The 18,516-nt window shown below is 32.9% G+C and overlaps 1 protein-coding gene across 1 annotated transcript in view; it reads left to right on the top strand.

Moving 5' to 3' along the window:
- The first annotated feature begins 567 nt into the window (after positions 1-567).
- The window catches only part of LOC132553504 (ATP-dependent translocase ABCB1-like), a 74,164-nt gene continuing 56,215 nt past the window's right edge, over positions 568-18,516 (top strand). The window contains exons 1-10 of the mRNA XM_060217755.1: positions 568-659; positions 10,433-10,460; positions 10,713-10,839; positions 12,524-12,675; positions 13,321-13,454; positions 13,923-14,094; positions 15,030-15,154; positions 15,845-15,961; positions 17,261-17,336; positions 18,201-18,314. Of these exons, the coding sequence (XP_060073738.1) occupies positions 568-659; positions 10,433-10,460; positions 10,713-10,839; positions 12,524-12,675; positions 13,321-13,454; positions 13,923-14,094; positions 15,030-15,154; positions 15,845-15,961; positions 17,261-17,336; positions 18,201-18,314 (1,137 nt within the window). The remainder of the gene's footprint in view (positions 660-10,432; positions 10,461-10,712; positions 10,840-12,523; positions 12,676-13,320; positions 13,455-13,922; positions 14,095-15,029; positions 15,155-15,844; positions 15,962-17,260; positions 17,337-18,200; positions 18,315-18,516) is intronic.

Genomic DNA, 18,516 nt, shown 5'->3' with positions numbered 1-18,516 from the left:
TATAATTTGAACTCGAACTTTTTACAATGTGAAGATTAAGAAAACTTGTCAACTTGATTTCAGTGACGGCGAGTGTTAAACCTGATGATACGTCTTACATTTGTATTTAATAATGAATACAGAAGTGGTGATAGGAGGATTCAGTGATATCCTTAATCTAATTTTACTAATAACCACACCTGACAATAGTGATAACATATTCGCCATCGATATCAAAGATGACAGCTACATGTACATTTTATCGCTTATCACGTGATCACTGCTCGACAAATAAAGAGCATTACCATATAAGGAGATTCTATTTATATGAGTTACAACCATACATGTACCTACCCAAATTTGCACTTTGATGTCTCACTCTGTAAAGACATATAACAGCCAATAGGTATCATAATAAGAGGGAAGTGACCTTTACCTTTCTAATGCTAGTCTGTCATGTACAAATATAGCACTTTATAGTCTTAACCAGCATTTCGAAATTTCCTATCATAGGTAAAAGTTATTGCTCTCGTCGCCCGCAATTACTTCATCAGTATTGTCGTGTAGAAGCAAGTTTATTAGAGAAATATGATGGATTCCACGGACGAGAAACAACCTCTTTTAGGAGAAAATGCGGAAACAAGTCAAGATCATGTAGATCCAAAGGATACGAAGCCGACGTAAGTATACTTAAATATATTCTAAATAATTAGTCAGCTGTTTGCATTTTATCTATCATAAACTGATACCTTATATCTGAATTATTCACTAGATGTTACGAACTAGATTTAACGCTTTGCTACACCATATCTATAACTCCATCGTGAATATTTTTTTCATTTGCCTTGTATGACTTACAGCTGATCACAATATAGCTTAGTGCTAGACCAGTTCATATTGCCAAAAATAGATGACAGGTAACCGTATAAAATGTAAATGAAGTGAGATATAGATTTCAAATCAAACATACTTCAGAAACTGCATGTGAAAAAGGAGGTCGTGTTCCGCACTGGTAACACACTAATCATTAATCTAGTGGCCCGGAGGTCTATTGCATGTGGGTAATCTGCCGCAGTAAGACACTCGCGTGATTCCTATTTGCAAATAAGAGAGTAAATGGATATGACATGTTTAGGGGTTGTTGTTAAATAAACAAATTTGAGCAAAACAATAGATCAATAAATGAATAAATATATAAATAAATAAGTAAATAGATAAATAAATAAAAGCGACATTGATGATATATGTGTTTTTTTAACATGTATGTTGGTAAAGTATTGATTTTATTGTAAACATAATTGTCGGGTAAGGTTGACTCGCTCTATTATTTTGCATGGTATTATTGATTTTAACGGTTCTCATCGATAGCTGTCACACCAATACTATAGGTAAGGTTGAGGACACCCTTTCCACGTTTACTGAAATACTACATTTAAACGCCGGATTCTCTCCTGTATATTATACACATGAACTCCGGTGCTCAATAACCTAGTCTATTAACGAGAATATCATATCTACTGATTATCCTCGGTCACCGTATCTGATAATGCATTAGTCTGTGGATGTTGTTTCATCAGGTCGACTTTAACCTGACATAGTAAAGATATATAGGTCACACAATATACAACGAGAAGTTATTGTATATGGTATTTTTTTCACTCGAGTTAGTTATTTTTTCAATAAATAATAATAAATAAACAAAATACGAACTTTAGCGAGAGTTTTCGTGACTTGGAAAATCACTAATGAGAGTGAAAAACATGTAACAACCACGTGTGTGTGTGACCTGTTTCTACCACAATAAAAAAGGCTATTCTGAAATCAAACTGACCTGTTATGTATCAACGTGTGTTTTGATTACATCACCAGCTGGGACGTCATGATATAACCTTGAGTGAAAAGCCGCTATTTGATATGCAAGACAGACATTTTCAGATACGTGGAGATATTGACATATTATAAGTCATTACAAATTTGAACTTTTGAAGTTGGTTTGTTTTCGTTCCAAGCAAAAAAAACCTTAGAAATAAAAAAAAAAAAAAATCAAATTCTTACAATAACAGTCATGAACTACCTACAGTGCGTTCTAATTTCCGTAAGTGTTAAAGGCACTCTTTCAGTCAAAGTTCATCTTGTCAGCCAATCAAATTGTTACATCACACCCGGTATAACATGAATGTTTATATAAGAGAGGAATGATATCTTGATGCCCGAGAGTTCAAACGAAGAACTTGACCTGTAAATATATAGAAAGAAATAGTAAAGAACGATAAAAGTAAACGTTTTGTTCGACAAAACAAACAGCAGAAAAATAACACGTCTAGTTATAACTCATATGGATAATCAGAGTGTTTATCAATAGATATCGAAGTCGTAAAGAAATGATAATTACCTTTATCAATCTGTGTTTGGGGTACTGCAACGCCTCGCTATTTTTGCAACGAACATTTCAATTACTTCATATTCGGCTTACAAAATCCAATGCTCATTTACTATAATCATATTAAGGAATTAGTTAGATGAGATTTGTATATGAGGAGCTATGTAATGTATTCTTTGTTTGGATCAATTAACTGAAGTTTATTACGTTGTCTTAAGGAATATTGATTACAATTGTCACATCTCAGCTCCAAACCTACCTCCCGTGTGTAAGACAAATGTCAAAGAATACCAGAAGGTCTGACTAGGATAGGCTAAACGACTTCACTGATGACAAAATACCATACTTAAATAGGAAAACAGTAATTATAGCCTTATGTTTAAAATACGATCAAATATATATTTGTGATCCGAACGTGTTCTTTGATATACGAAGTACGTTTATCGATCATTTTTCTTTTAATAAATGAATACTCTGATAAGGTCGCGTATGAAATTGAGTAAGCAACACCCTCCCCTACCTCCCCTTTATGTCACATGTTATTCTACCAATCGAATTAGTCGTTTTATATTATAAATATTATGATGAATATTGGTCAAGAAAATAATTTAGGGGAGATAAAACTAAATCAATTTCGAAATTCCTTCTTTTAGTTGACAATTTCTAAACGAGGAACTTCTAAGGATGATAAATATTGTTCTGAGGTTTCATCAAAATAGATTTCATAGGAGAATAATGCACCAATACTATTTTAAATATTTCCTCTGAATACAAAGGTTGTATACTGCATTTATTACGTGTTATCGATATATACTTAAAAGTCTCGCCTAGCTGATAACCGATATACATACATAACATACATATGACCTACCAAGACGTCTCCATGGCCTTAGTTTGTTGATGGTAGGCCCTAAATTCCTTGTCGTTAGACTACTATTAGATATCAATGTTTAATTTTTTAAAATCCTTTCAAATGTTAGTGATATCCTTCCGTGTAATTCATGACTTATGAGAGTAGTGGAAAATAGGCTCTATACCGAGGTCACCTGCACTGAAATGATCATTCTGGTTCATGGTCAATGATAATCGGTTAAGGTTATTCAAGGTCAGGCATTACTCATAATCACTAGTGTTATATATATATAATGTTATTGTAAACCCTTCTTACCGTCGTCAGAAGGGAATGTTGTGTAATTATTTAAATGCTCTATATATTTATATTGTTCCCGTATGTAACTGACATGTCCATTGTACCAGGACATTCCTATTTCGAGAACAAAAACACATGTACATATGGTCGGGTGGCGCTGTGGTAACGCACTCGGATTTCACCTAACGTTTCGGGGTTCTATTTCCGAACAGGACGTCAAAAGGTATGGGGTCACCTTCCCGACCACGTGGGATTTCCTCCGAGCCAACAAGAGTGATCAATATAACCTTGTTTCGCAGTTGTTGAAAAATTAAGGAAGTTTATATTTTAACATGTCTTAACCAAGAGCATGATGTGTCTCTTAGACCTACTACGTTTTGTCATACAGTTATATCTGACGTATAAATATACCATAGTTACAAATGATAATGGTATAGACTGCTTAGTCCCAGAGGAAACTTACGATTACACAGATCTTCTCGCTGTTTTCACTCTCTGTGTTTCAGCAATATTCCAATGTTTCCCTTTGGTTTGATTTTATATTGGTAAACATCCTTTCAACAGCTTATTGTCAACTATGGTTATTGAAAGACTACTGTCCTTGAAAGCTTCTGGAGTGCGGTTGAAATATGTTCATGTAAGCATCCTCGTTGTGGTGCACCTATTGTACACTGCTATCACACTGAAATATACAAGATGACAACACAATCAGTCATATCATACTGACGATGTGCCAACCAGTCGTTATACTACCACGATGCTGCGCATTCATCAGTGGAATAGTAATGGCAATGTTTCTGTGTCCAAAACAATTCTGTATCTAGTGAACCATGATATGAACACAAGAGCCGACGATAATACAATATTGGATTCCGAAATAGAACAAATACCTGTTTGGCTATTACTTGAAAAAATGTAAAGATTTTATAAGAGCTCTTCCAGCTAAATAGTGTAGATGTGTTAACTGTTTAAATGAGAGAATTTTTATCTAAGTCTTGCTGTATTCATTGTAAGCTAGTGTCAAGAGAAAACGTTCTAAGCCGTAACCGTGTTCCTTCTTTTCTATTGCCTGGACAGAATTTTCATTAGGTTAGAAAGTAAATGTATTCACCGATGACTATTGTTCAGAAAGGAGTTTCATAAGATTTCTCTTATCGTGAGTTACTGTTTACCCTTATAATGAAATTACATAAAATTTCTCTATACGTATGACTACTGTTTACCACTACAATGAAATTACATAAGATTTCTCTGTAGGTGTGTACACTGTTTACCATTACAATGAAATTACATAACATTTCTCTATACGTGTGTTCACTGTTTACCATTACAATGAAATTACATAAGATTTCTCTGTAGGTGTGTACACTGTTTACCACTACAATGAAATTACATAAGATTTCTCTACACGTACGAACACTGTTTACCATTGTAGTAAAATTACATAAGATTTCTCTACACGTACGAGCACCGTTTACCATTGTAGTAAAATTACATAAGATTTCTCTACACGTACGAACACTATTTACCATTGTAGTAAAATTACATTAGATTTCTCTATACGTGTGTTCACTGTTTACCATTATAGTAAAATTACATTAGATTTCTCTACACGTACGAACACTGTTTACCATTGTAGTAAAATTACATAAGATTTCTCTACACGTACGAGCACCGTTTACCATTGTAGTAAAATTACATAAGAAGCAATATGTAAATTCACGTTATACATAGATATATAGATAAATAAATAGATAACAACTTCCGTGCTGCAGTGTTTACTGTTTATCGTGGTTTGAAGAAATTTGGAGATTATACGACCTTTATATTAAAAAATAAAAAAAGACAAAATCGCTTCAGCATTTCGATGTGTTAACGTAGTACCGTGTGTATTAGAATCACCTAATAGATTCCATGTTTGACGTGTGCATATTAACGCTAACCTATTTGTGTTACACATTGGAAAAGGCAAAGTAAAATAGAAAACAATTTCAGACTAGCATTCACCTAGGAAGTCAAGGATAAGTGAAAAAAATAACGTTTAATACCCGCGTTCAGTTGTACCTATTGTACATGTGGAATTGCAGGGAGAAATGGAACACTGTTTTATAATCGCGCTACCCCGATCCTGTTTGATAATGCTATGCAATGATTCTGCGACTTCTACAACCGAGGAATGTCTGCCTACAGAAAGTTGTACTGCCTCTAATAGATTGTTACATCATTTTATCATACCTACCTTGTGTATACAGTCGGGTTAAACATCACTACATGTCTGTCAACGTATATGTGTAAAGCTAGTGTACTTGTTATGATTTACACGGGGAATTGATGCCGTTCTCATTATCGATGGGGATCGATTATCATTGATCTCTGATCTACATCGCCATTGGTATTGACAGTAGTGTAAACTCATCGTCATAGATAAAATGCATTCTGTATTATATCTGTAATTCTTCAGATCTTAATCTGGGAATGTAACCTCGGCCGTATGTGTAAAGGTTTTTTTTCGCGTAGTGTACTGCACAACCTAGCACCAAACAATGTCACTTAGTGTAAGAATTTTGAAGGATTTCATCACATTGGTCTGGGAATAAATAGAATTATCATGTTTATGTGTGTGATAACAATGGCGACAAAAGCGGATAACCCTGGGAAACCTCATTCTTTTCATATTTCAGTATATATCATTGTCAGGATTTTACAGACAAAAAGAATTAGGCAACAGGTATAACCTATGAAAACTTCCTCATTGCTATTGTAAACAGACATGCACACCATTCACATAATGAATGATACATACATATTTGAGACAAAAGTTTTAAAAATCATTTAATAATTATAATAACATTGAATAGAATGCAGCACATGTACATTTCCCGAGCATATTCACTCCCCTGTGCTGAATCCACACAGATAACAAGCAGACAAAAACCTGATTATAATGTATGAATAGGATATTTATTTTAAAAAGACGTCTGTTATCCGTAACAAATATCTTATTCAACTCAAGGATAGATTTTTATAACTGCATATTGCTCGTGGAAACCATAAAGAAATGTTTGACTGTTTAGAGAAAGATGAAATGAGTTGTCTTTGGTTAATCAAAAGAGGACAATGGAGGAAGAATTGAGTACAACATTTGGATGACAAGGAAAACTGGTAAACTCATGTTTTAATGCATGTGATCTCCTTTTCAAGTCTGACTGGGAAATAGACTTTCTGGTCGTAAAAGTCTGACGTGAGTGCGTTACTGCCAACCGACTACCCTTAACCTAGATAGCAATCAACAAGACATGTTTGTTACACTCTGGATTTTGGTTTTAACATTTTTTGTCGTAACATGAAAATGACATCTGACATCATATACGTTTTGTTTCATATACCTAATTATCGCAAGGGACCAGGATTTCTTGAACTGTTGACTCTCATATTTCGACCTTAGTGTTCTTTTAAATGGTACATAGTGAAACCCTAAATATGAAGAACGAACATGTTTAAAATAAATTTTACCTGTAATTTAGAAATATGGCATTGTGTTGTTAAAACAACGAGGAAGCAGCTTCACACCAACTTTGCATTGAAATTACAATGATTATATAGTACAGCAAAACACAACAATACCATTTTTAACGTAATCTACATGATTGACTTGTATAAATGATATTTACATTTTTCGATGAAATTAGTTTTATAACCGTTGCATGATCGTTTCATTAAACAAGTATCATGAAGTTACAAATGACAGACTCCCTTGTACGTCATGGTATCGTTCACTGGGTTTGAATTTCTAGCGTTTTAAAATGATTTCCCGAAATAAAGCCCATTTAAAAATGGTCCATATGCCAATCTTTCCCAAACGTTTGGGGATTATTTCAACGGAATCGCGACAGAATAAAGGTTGGAATTTTGTATTTATCACATGTTACATAAATATTGAATATTCTTTTTGTTACTCTGGTATCAGACTGAAACAAAAGTCCGTTCCATGATCTCATATTTAAGGCCGATAATAAGAAAAACTGTAAACATATGGATATAAATTGTTTTGTTTTGGATATCAGTGGATAACACCAATTGAATAATGTAAAATCAACCTGAGTTCTAGTAACCTAAACAAAATGGCAAGTTTATCTGTTATATATTAAAAGGTGGTTGATTTTTATATTCAAATGTATATGCCATTTGGTGCAAATGGAATAAAACAAAATTTATTGGGCTCCAACTTCCTCCAGAGTCAGAATTCGACAATATCCAAGGCATTTTTCTAATCCGAACACCTGGTTAGATAAACGAATCCCTATGGAATCCGACTTGTGGTAAACTTTGGAAAACAGCATTCCATTTTCTATATGTTGGCCAAATTATTCAGTTCCAAGAGCGTTGCGGCCAGAGAGAATCCATTGTATCTGGTTTCCTTAACTGTGACAAAGCTTATCAGAAAAAAGAAAAATGGAGACCTAAGCATATCAGAACCTTTATAATTTACACATGCGTTGCATAGCTGAAGCTTAAAAATCCCATTTTTGTATTTAGCGGAATTAAATTATTTGTTATCGGAACTATTCTATCTCTGTTCGTGTTGTCAGTGAAGCCCAGACTCTGCAACATACTGCTTCCGTTCCATTGATCTAACCGCTGATTTCACTATGTGTTCAGTATAGCTGGTGGTTTTTAAATCAAAATTAATGGTTATCAGATGTATATATAAGGAATGTTACTCATTTTCTGTACTCTGTCAAAGTGTATTTGTATTTTGGTAACTACACATGCAGGTACAGAAAGTAAATAAGGAAATTTCCAAATCATCACTGTCTCATAGTCCAAAACTTTTAATTTAACCATGGGACTCAATCTTGAACGACCAGTTTGTACCTCCACGCCGGAATGTGTGACATTTAAGATTTGCTATCATCAGCTACTGGTCTTTGTATAGCTTAGCACGGAGGGACTGATAAGTCGACTACTCGTTACTCATAGAGATAACAACAACGAACCTTACGGGTCTATTTTTGGTGGTGTATGAAGGTAAACCTGTGAAGGGCGTACAACACTATGGGTTTTCAATCGGTGTAGGTTTATGTACACCGTTTTCTTCGGAATCGAATGATTTCTACGTTCTAAGAAGACTTACAAGGATACTTTGTGCAAGTGTAATTCCATTCACACAACGAAGGTTTCGATTAGTCTCCAGGCATAATTAAGCTGACGTAATCGACAAGATACACACTTCAAAATGAACAATGACGAAAATACTCCCAGGTTAGTGTATCAAATATGTCCTGTAGAATAAGAGTTGTTATTACTCAGCATCTTGCATGCATTTGACTCCATAAGCTGCAGTTGAATAGTAATCTCCCTTTGGGGAAATCTTTTTGTCTGTCTTGGGATTAAGTGTCACAGTAATCAAAGAATGTTTGATAATATAATTCATACAAAAAGACATATTATTGTTCTAATTAGTGCAAAATATTTAACTTATCAACATACCTGTTGTTTTAACAAAACATTATAGAACCAATCTTCCTGAGGACAAAAATAGTTCACTCCAACTTATATTAATCACTCTTGTTTGCCCGGATGAAAGAGCGCGTGGGATAGTACTGTGAGAGGAAACCAGAGTAACCAAGGGTGTTATCACTGCGCCACTTTACCACCCGACGCCAAATAAGAGATCGCACACCATAACTTAATATTGTTACGTCTTGTCATCTGTACTATATAGCTGAAGGGTGAAAGTTCATGATAATTTGAAATATATATATATATTACGAAAGTCTGTGAGGATTCTACATTATCTTCTAACTCCATACAATGGAAAATCGATAAATTCAAGGAAACTTGTTTTTAAGCCATTCTAAGTGTAAGGCATGTAAGACGTATTTTTAAGACTGACTTGCTTTCCGAATCGTCCAGGTCACGGTGACCAGACCACAATATTCACATTACAGAAATATGCCACCTTTATGAATAGTTATTGGATTTTTAGATCTTAGAGGAATTGTTCTATAAAGGTATGCTTACATAAAAGTTAAATCATATCCCTATATTTCCACGTCAGTAGCTTGTCATCAAAATTTACTGTAGAGAAATCCTTGTTAGTACGTGACATAATAACTCTGGAAAAGTCTGTCATTGGTGGTCAGGAGTTTAATGAGAACAGCCATTAGTGACCCTCTTCACAATAAAAAAAAACAAAACAAAACAATAGCGTTTTCACAGACAATCATATTTAATTTGACTAAAAATCAAATTTTTTGTCTTATTTGAAACAAGTAATAAGAAAATGTAATTATTTTCTTGTGTTCGGCAAAAGTAGTTCCTGTAACTTTTCATGCGCAAGTTTAAAGGTCAATGTTACTATGCTAGTATTGTATGGTGTATAGTGATAAAACATTGTAAGTTTAAATATAAGTAAATGAAATCCAAAATATATTTGTTTTTTATTTATCTTTTTCATTTATTTTTTCAATATTTGGAAATACATGCCTAGCAACAAACTTTCCTTGTAATATCAAAATAAACAGACATTCAACTTCTTTTTAAAGAAAAATGAAGGAAGGAATTCAAGACATGTTAAAGAGTGGTATGAGGCATTGTTTGGCTCTACTGTATCTAACTGTGAATTTGTACCTAAATGTGATGTTCACTTCTGTTTCTTTTGTACAATCTTCGAAGTTGTAGGTGATATACAGCGCTGGTGAACTAAGAGCCCACGAGGTTTCCTGTAACCTGCATACCACGTTTTAATTCATTCAAATAGAAGCACGGTTCAGAATATACATATGTTCTAGAATTATCACTAATGTTGAAATTACAAAATTCATTGAATGGGGCTATTGATCATAATTACACAAAGTTATGAAAACCTAAATCCAATTGATTAACAACGTCCCACTCTCACCTATGCTTGTTTGTTTCAGGCCAAAGGCAGCTTCATTTGGAGATCTGGTATGTATTATCATTTCAGTTCTAAAGAGGAAGTTAATGTTGGTTTTAGCGATTTTCAACAATACAGCTGCAACCAAATTTAAATGTTTAACTACAAATTTATAAGACATTGTAAAAAGATTATAAGTACCCCATACAAAAACATTTGTAGACAAACATTTAACGTATTTATAAATTTTATTTGAAATGATTAAAAAGTGATATCCATTTTTATTCGCACATGGAATACTTATGATTTGCCTTCATTTTCAGTTTCGATATGCTACTTGCTTGGATAAATTTCTTATGCTACTCGGGTCACTATTCTCGATTGTGCACGGCGGTGGATGGCCGGTACTCTCTATTGTCTTCGGACAGATGACCACTGAGTTTGTGTTTGGTAAGTCATAACCCTACTTGGACACACTAGCCCACATAGGGTCACACTATTTACCTTTATGTCTCCACGAACGATTTTTTCATGTGAAAAATTTCAGGCAAAGAAATAACAAAATAAAAAAAAAAAAAATAAAAAAAATGCTTGTCCCATTATGAATAATTTCATATATTTTCAGTTGCACTGCACACCGCCGAGCTGCACGTTCGAATCTCTAGTTGTTTTTTTTTTCCGATACCATTTTGTAGGCTGACGTAAAAATACCTAACGTGCTTATTATACTCCTGGTATAAATCACGTCAAATGTTTTATATGTGTAGATGATTACTGTATTACATTTAAAAGAAAATCTATTGAATAAAACATTGTTATGTAAGTAGTAAGATTACCAATTGTTCATAATCTCAAAACATAGACTCTATAATGTATATCAAAATCTAAACTATCAGGTTAATAGCCTATAAAGTATTTGAAAAACATTGCAATATACTCGACTAACCCCTTTATACACTCACAAAATATCACCTCAATCATATTGGGTGAATTTTGAAATAAGATTGTCTAGAGTGGCGTTTGATATAGTAAAATGTTGCTGACGAATACAAGTACACTTACCTTCTAAACCAACTCATAGTCTCTTATATTTAGTCTATAATTATTCAGTCATCATACATTAAATATATTATTGAGTGTAAAATCGTTCGTGAAATAAACATACACTAGGACCCAAGGTTCAAAACCAGACATAAAACTAGAAAGGCAAAAAATCTGGGAAAACCATATGCCATTGACACGCCTTGTCAATTATTCTGAATTTAATACTAATGAAAATGAAGTTCCATGCTTGTCAAAATACTAAAAACAAAAGCGAAAAGCAAGACATAACCAACCCCTACAACAACAAAAAAAGAAAAATAAAGATAAGAATAATAAAAATTCAAACAAACAGAAACAATCTTCCCCCACCCCTCGAAAAGAAAACAATCAAATCAAAAACAAAAACAAAAAATCAAAAAATAAAAAATAAAATAGAGGAAACAAACTAAAAAAACAAATACACATTTATTTCATAACTGGAAAATTGACCATTTCCTTGTGACTTCCAGGGGAAGAATAATTGATATTATAAACGTGTATACCACAAGTTTGTATAAAAGACACAAAAGTGAATAGAACTATTAAATACAAATTAGACTTAGATACAATAGAGACAAACAATAAATTAAACTTCATCATGGAGATGATTCGTCCTTCTAGGATTCGTCACTGATCTTAATGGCATACATTTTGAAGCCTAGGAAGCGACTGAGGGAAAACTCAAAGTGATCGAAAGAAAAGTCAAACTCCTGATGGAGATGTGCACTAGCCCCACGATTCAGTATATTTCGCAATATTCGTGCATCTGATAACTTTGGATCGACGACAAGTATTTGTTTATATTCTAAACTAGTCACCATTCGTGAATTAAAACATGTCATGCCGGTTACGGCAAACTTGTCCACCACTTGCATTCTCAAAGATTGTACAACCTAGTCCATGATACGCACGGAACATTCTACATTAATTGAAAAAAGCCTATTGTAATGTAATGCTAAAAGAAATTATATAATATCTTACATTAGCATCATTTCAACAACATAAGAAAACATTTTGTCCCTAATCAGATAAATTTTACTTCTACTTATAGGTCCAGGAGGCACAAACGACACGAAAAATGACTCATCGTCTGTAGTGGTGAACAGTTCAGACTCAAACCAGGAATTCAGTGATAACATGACAAAGTATGCCCTGTATCAGGTGTACATTGGAGCTGCTGTGTTCGTGGCTGCATACTTCCAGGTAAAGCATGTCCTATGTATCTAAAGGGAGACAATAGTATTAATATACAAATTGTTATGTTCTTAATAAAACGCATTTCTTAGGGGAAAACATTGTATGAAATAACATGTGTTTTGCTGAGTATTATATAAGTTTCAAATATTTTATTTCGCCGAAGCAATTTTCAACACCAAGATCTACAGGTAAATATTTAGTAATATATCGGAAGGATACTGTCTTGTTTAACAATGTACATAACATCTATCAGGTTTGAAGAGTAAAAGAGTAAAACGCACAGTTTAATTTTGAAATATAAAAAAAAAGTCAGCACTAGATAAAAATATTTTTCATAGTTTTCTTGCACTTTGCCTGTACACGTGGATAAGTAGTTAACGTTATAATTAACGAAACGAACTTAAGTCTGTTTAATAATTTTGATATGCTAAATTTATGTGTTTCCATATATTTATACTATATCAATAACCCATTTGATTATAATGTGCAACTTTTTAAAAAAACAATCTTAATAATCTGATATTCTATTTGGGTTTGCAGCTCTATAAAGCCGTTAAATGCGACACAAATAGTTTACGGGTTAACATGTTGTACATTTCTTTCGATTGAATAAATAATTATATTTACTCTGTATCAACGTTTATGTTACAGACATCCTGTTGGACAACAGCATGCGAAAGACAGGTGAACAAAATCCGACTCAGCTTCTTCCGGTCCATATTGAAGCAAGATATTGCCTGGTTTGACCAAAAGAAGAGTGGGGAACTGACCACAAGATTGGCCGAGTAAAGACGTTTCTACTTCTTTCTATCTTTACCAATGTGTTTATTGTTTATCAATACAGATGTACGCGTTTTCTAGACCATATTCAAATTCGCGGAAATGGCTTTAGAAGGATAACTTTGGTACCAAAATATCTGTTATGAATAATTCACATGTAAAGTATTGTGAGTCTAACATGAAGTTATCCTTGCTAGAAAAATAAACCGACTGCAACTATCAGATTTTAACTTACATGGTCTTTTACATCATCAAATTATCTTAGAAATTATTTTAAGAAAAACATGTTTTTTTATTTACTCGGGTCTCTCAATTTTAGGATGCAACTAATCGCATAATTGAGTTTTCCAAGTAAATGTACCCAATTTATTAACAAAGATTTTTTTCTCGTGATACAATCTACTATAATTTACTTATTATTTATTTTAATACCGATTTGTTGACTTTCCATGTGAATATCCTATTTCCTACAGTGACCTTGAGAGGGTAAGGGAAGGTATCGGTGATAAGATCGGTCTCTGTATACAATACTTAGCAGCATTCTTCGGTGGCTTTTCCATTGGCTTCTGGAAAAGTTGGAAGATGACTTTGGTTATGATGTCGCTAACGCCTTTAATGGTCATCTGCGCAGCTATGTTTTCAAAGGTAACGTTAATTAGATCTTTAATTAACTCCCATAATTCTCACACTCGGTATATACATATTGTCTCACCACACAACATGCGATATGCAATCCTGGTACACTTCACCTATACATGACAGAAAAGTCTCTGACAAAACGATCCTTTCTTAAATCAATCAAGTATTTCAAACATTCACTACGTCTTGGTATTTAATTTTATTAAGTGGCACGAGGTGAATTATGCAATTGTACCTCACACTACATAGAATTCTTTTCTTAATTATATTCAGTCTAGAAACGAAAACAATAAAATTTGTTAGATACCTCGGTAGTGTTAGTATGGTCATTTCGGTTATGTTAAATAATCTGTCAGTGATGCACTACTTTTATCGGTTATATCACAGGTATATAAAGTACGATATGAATATGAAATGAGTATGAAATAGTTCAGATCCCTGGATACAAAAAGCCCTTTGTAATAGGTTGTTATTAATTGGAAACTAGAAACCACGTATATCAAACATATTTAAATAAAACAATGATTCTTCATTTACAGTAAATATTGTCAGAAAAAATTTCATAGCAACGAGAAAAAAAAAGTTTATTTACAGTGTTAAACGACATTTGAAACTGGTTGAATATATATATAAACTTAAAAAACTGGAAAAAAAACGATGGGCTGCAAAACACAAGCGCTTTCATTTCTTCTTCAGATGTCTTACATTGTGTACATAGATCTATATGACAACATCGATGTACACAATGTAAAACATCTGAAAAAGAAATGAAAGCGCTTATGTTTTACAGCTCATCGTGTTTTCCAGTTTTTTAAGTTTTTATGTTTTCTGGACACGGAGAATTTACCATATTTTCACTATATATATATATATATGTATATTAATTTGCGGTATGAAATATGTATCGCATGATAAGTAATTGTTTGCATGATTGTTTTTAGAAAATGCAATCGCTATCCAAAAATGCGCAAGCATCATACAGTGATGCCGGCAGTATAGCAGAAGAAGTGTTATCATGTATCAGGACAGTTATATCCCATAATGGACAAAAACAGGAACGAAACAGGTATGTATCATCCTGTTCCTATTTTAGAAGTAACAGACCATTTTCTATCCGTCCATCACTCATAGATATATTTATGTCATTACTGTAATATCGATTGGTTTTGTTTTATACGTCGGTTTGCTGTTTGGGATCCACTATTTATGATCATTACATTGGAGGTTGAATTAGCCGAATGTTGTTCACAAGGAAGAATAAAAGAGATTTTGTAAATTTTAGATTTAATTTCGATATATTTTGCGGATGTCGTAAAAATTGTTATCTGTAAGAACTTGTAAAGTATCAATGTACATAGTCATTAGATCTTATTTGAATGACAAACAACAATTCAACATCTATCAGTTCAGTTTTAGACATGAAGTATGAACAGAAGTAAAGAATAGATAGCGTACTTCCCGATTTCGTTTTCACATATTCAATTTACCTCCCCTTACCTTTTAGTCACGTATCTCCTTTCCATTGTCCATTTCCTGTACTGGAGTGTTTGTTTAAGATTTAATAATTCTGTGGTAGATGGAAGAAAATATTACGGGAAACTTCCAACCTCAGTTCTAGAGAAGCACATATATAAAAACTGTGAGCAACTGTCTGATTGCTTCTTGCCTGATATAATTGAATTATAAAATTTCAGTCATGTATAAGACCGCTTTCAGTTATAACGTCGAGTTATATAGATTTTGTTTCTGCTTGCAGATACGAACAAGCTCTGAAAATATGTAAATCGATTGGCGTGAAAAAGGGCGTGATACAAGGACTTTTAATGGGATTTGTCTTTATCACCATGTTTTCATCCTACGGATTAGCATTCTGGTAAGTTCACATACGTTCACATTTATAAATTAATTGTACTGAAAATGTTAAAATTTTTGGAGTGGATTCTCTTATTCTGTTTTTCTATCTATTTAGATATTTGCAATTTTAAAGGTCAGAATAAAACTACAAAAATCAGAAACTAAAACTAATTTCTGGGCATTTTTATAACTTCTGAAAAACGTACACCCCAACCACGGAACAAAACATAACATATACTGTTTCTTTTTTTGTATTGTATTTGTATATTTCTTCAAAGTTATTTGATGACAATAAAAAATACAAACATTTTCTACATATCAGGCCATAAAAAGAGTTAATATGGAACACTACGATAGTACTGTTAATCTGTTTGATTGATATTTTGGGAAAATAACCAACAAGAAAAATACAAACGTGTAAATATAATCATAATCCAAAGTCAAATTCAATAAACCTAGGGCAAAACATTAACAAAAAGAAATATTAACCCGAAGAATCCTAAAAATGTACTAGGAGAATAGGACCAGGTGTTCCAGAAGGGTAAGTGCTTACAAAAGGGCAAATTTATGAGCAAACCGATGATTAAATTCATGGAAAACAAATTCTCATTCGTAGAAAAAAAAACAGTTTTTGAACTTGATCTGCAGAGTAAAATTACCTATTACAAACAGTAGATGGTAATGGCTGCTCATTAAAATGCATTTTTAAAAATTTTCTATGCGCCTTCTGCCCTTTTTGTAAGAAAATAAAAACTGCTTATTGTTGAAAATGAGAAAGATGATATCGACTTGTCAACAGAACCTTAATTCAAACTCGAATTCCATTAAACTATGGCAAAATATTAACAAAAATGGGTTTTACAAGGAGTGCCGTTTAAATTTACAATTATGCTAAGGTATTTTGTCCTCTTTTGATAAGGTCTTACATAAATCCAGCCTTCTATCAAAACACAAACAAACAACCTAAAGAGGGGCCAATTTGTCACCATAGGCGAATCAGTGGAGCCCCAATTGTCAGGAAAAATAATTGCATTCTGAAATTGCTAATATTCATATATTTTGTACTGATTTTAATATCAAGTCATAAGTTTTTAACTTATTGATTTGCATCGAACTAAAAGTCAATAATTTCCTACCTGTAAGCCTACTCAATTCGAGGTATTTATTTCTATTTCTATGGGAAGTGTTTGGGAAATGAGGCCTTTTTCGTTACGTCTCCCTTGCGTTGTATGTGCAAACATGGTGTTTGTTGACGTTTCGATTTCGAAACACTGATTCCACTTTCGGAGATTTCTAACATATGTACTTCACTTTGAAGGTACGGGACTGAACTGGTCAAGGATTATTTTACCAGTAACGGAGTTGAAGGTATAGAACCAGGAACAGTTTTAACTGTAAGTTAACTCAAGGGATTGTGTAATAAAAATAAAGAAAATACTTAAATTAAATATGAATAAAAGAAAGATTTATATGCAGGCTCCAGAAAAAGAATAAAGAGGGTAAGAATATATGTTATTTGATTTATCAACATTCGTCACTTCTGTCTGTAATCATATGGCAATACTGTGTTTAGGAGATACTAGGAATAAGTATAAATTACTACAAAACATTAAGTTTAAGTGTATTGAAAAAGGCCGGATTCAATATTTAAGTTGCCATTTCTATTTGTTGTTCTTAAATAGGTCTTCAAAATAAGACGAAAATGTCATTTTGATTTATTTTACAAATAATACATATAAGCGTTATTGTGATAAATAAATAATTAAGCTTTTTCCCTGCTCCAAACTGATGTAAAATGGCATTAGGATTACTATACATTGTATTCTGTATCTGTCAACCTACTGAGACATACTGATATTTCATCAGATTTTTATGCAGTCGAAAAAGGACCGCAAGATTACTCATTTGTCAGCTTTTCTAATTTTCGAAGTTATTAAAAATTCTTATTTCTTCTGCACTTGATTTCGTACATAAATATATATCTTAATACTTATATATAGTTATATGTAAAAACAACTTATACTTAACACAACAATTCATAGATCCGGAGTACCCACGAAATCAATTGCCTTCGAAATTAATCATTTTACAGTACTCCTAACTTAGTTCGTAGTATCAAATATTTTACATCGATATTGGGTAAGAAGGTAGATTCCAATTCCGCTACAAATTATTGGTGTTGTACAAATATACATATAATACAGGATAGTCTAACGACCTTTATTTATCATAATAGTATACATGTTGTTTATTTCAAGGTATTTTTCTGTGTTATGATTGGATCGTTCTCAATTGGAAATGCAGCGCCATCTATAGGCAATGTTTTCATCGCCAAGGGCTCTGCAGCAGTTCTGATAGAAATCATTGATCGTGTAAGTAAAACAAATCTGAAAAATTTTGGGTGACAATTGACATTTATATCGTACTTATGCCATAAGATTGTAAAGGCATTGTAAACAGAATTAAAATGCTTTTCAACGAAAACAAATTTTAAACGATCTCCACTCCAAATGAGCTCATACATTTCAGAGTATGTAAATTTCATTTTTATTTTTTGGAAAGACGAGACGGCTG

Source organism: Ylistrum balloti, unplaced genomic scaffold (genome assembly GCF_031769215.1).
Source record: "Ylistrum balloti isolate Yb309-2 unplaced genomic scaffold, AGI_CSIRO_Ybal_v1 Utg370332, whole genome shotgun sequence".
Lineage (NCBI taxonomy): Eukaryota > Metazoa > Mollusca > Bivalvia > Pectinida > Pectinidae > Ylistrum > Ylistrum balloti.
Note: the sequence above shows the minus strand (reverse complement) of the source record. Positions and strands in the feature narration are given on the sequence as shown.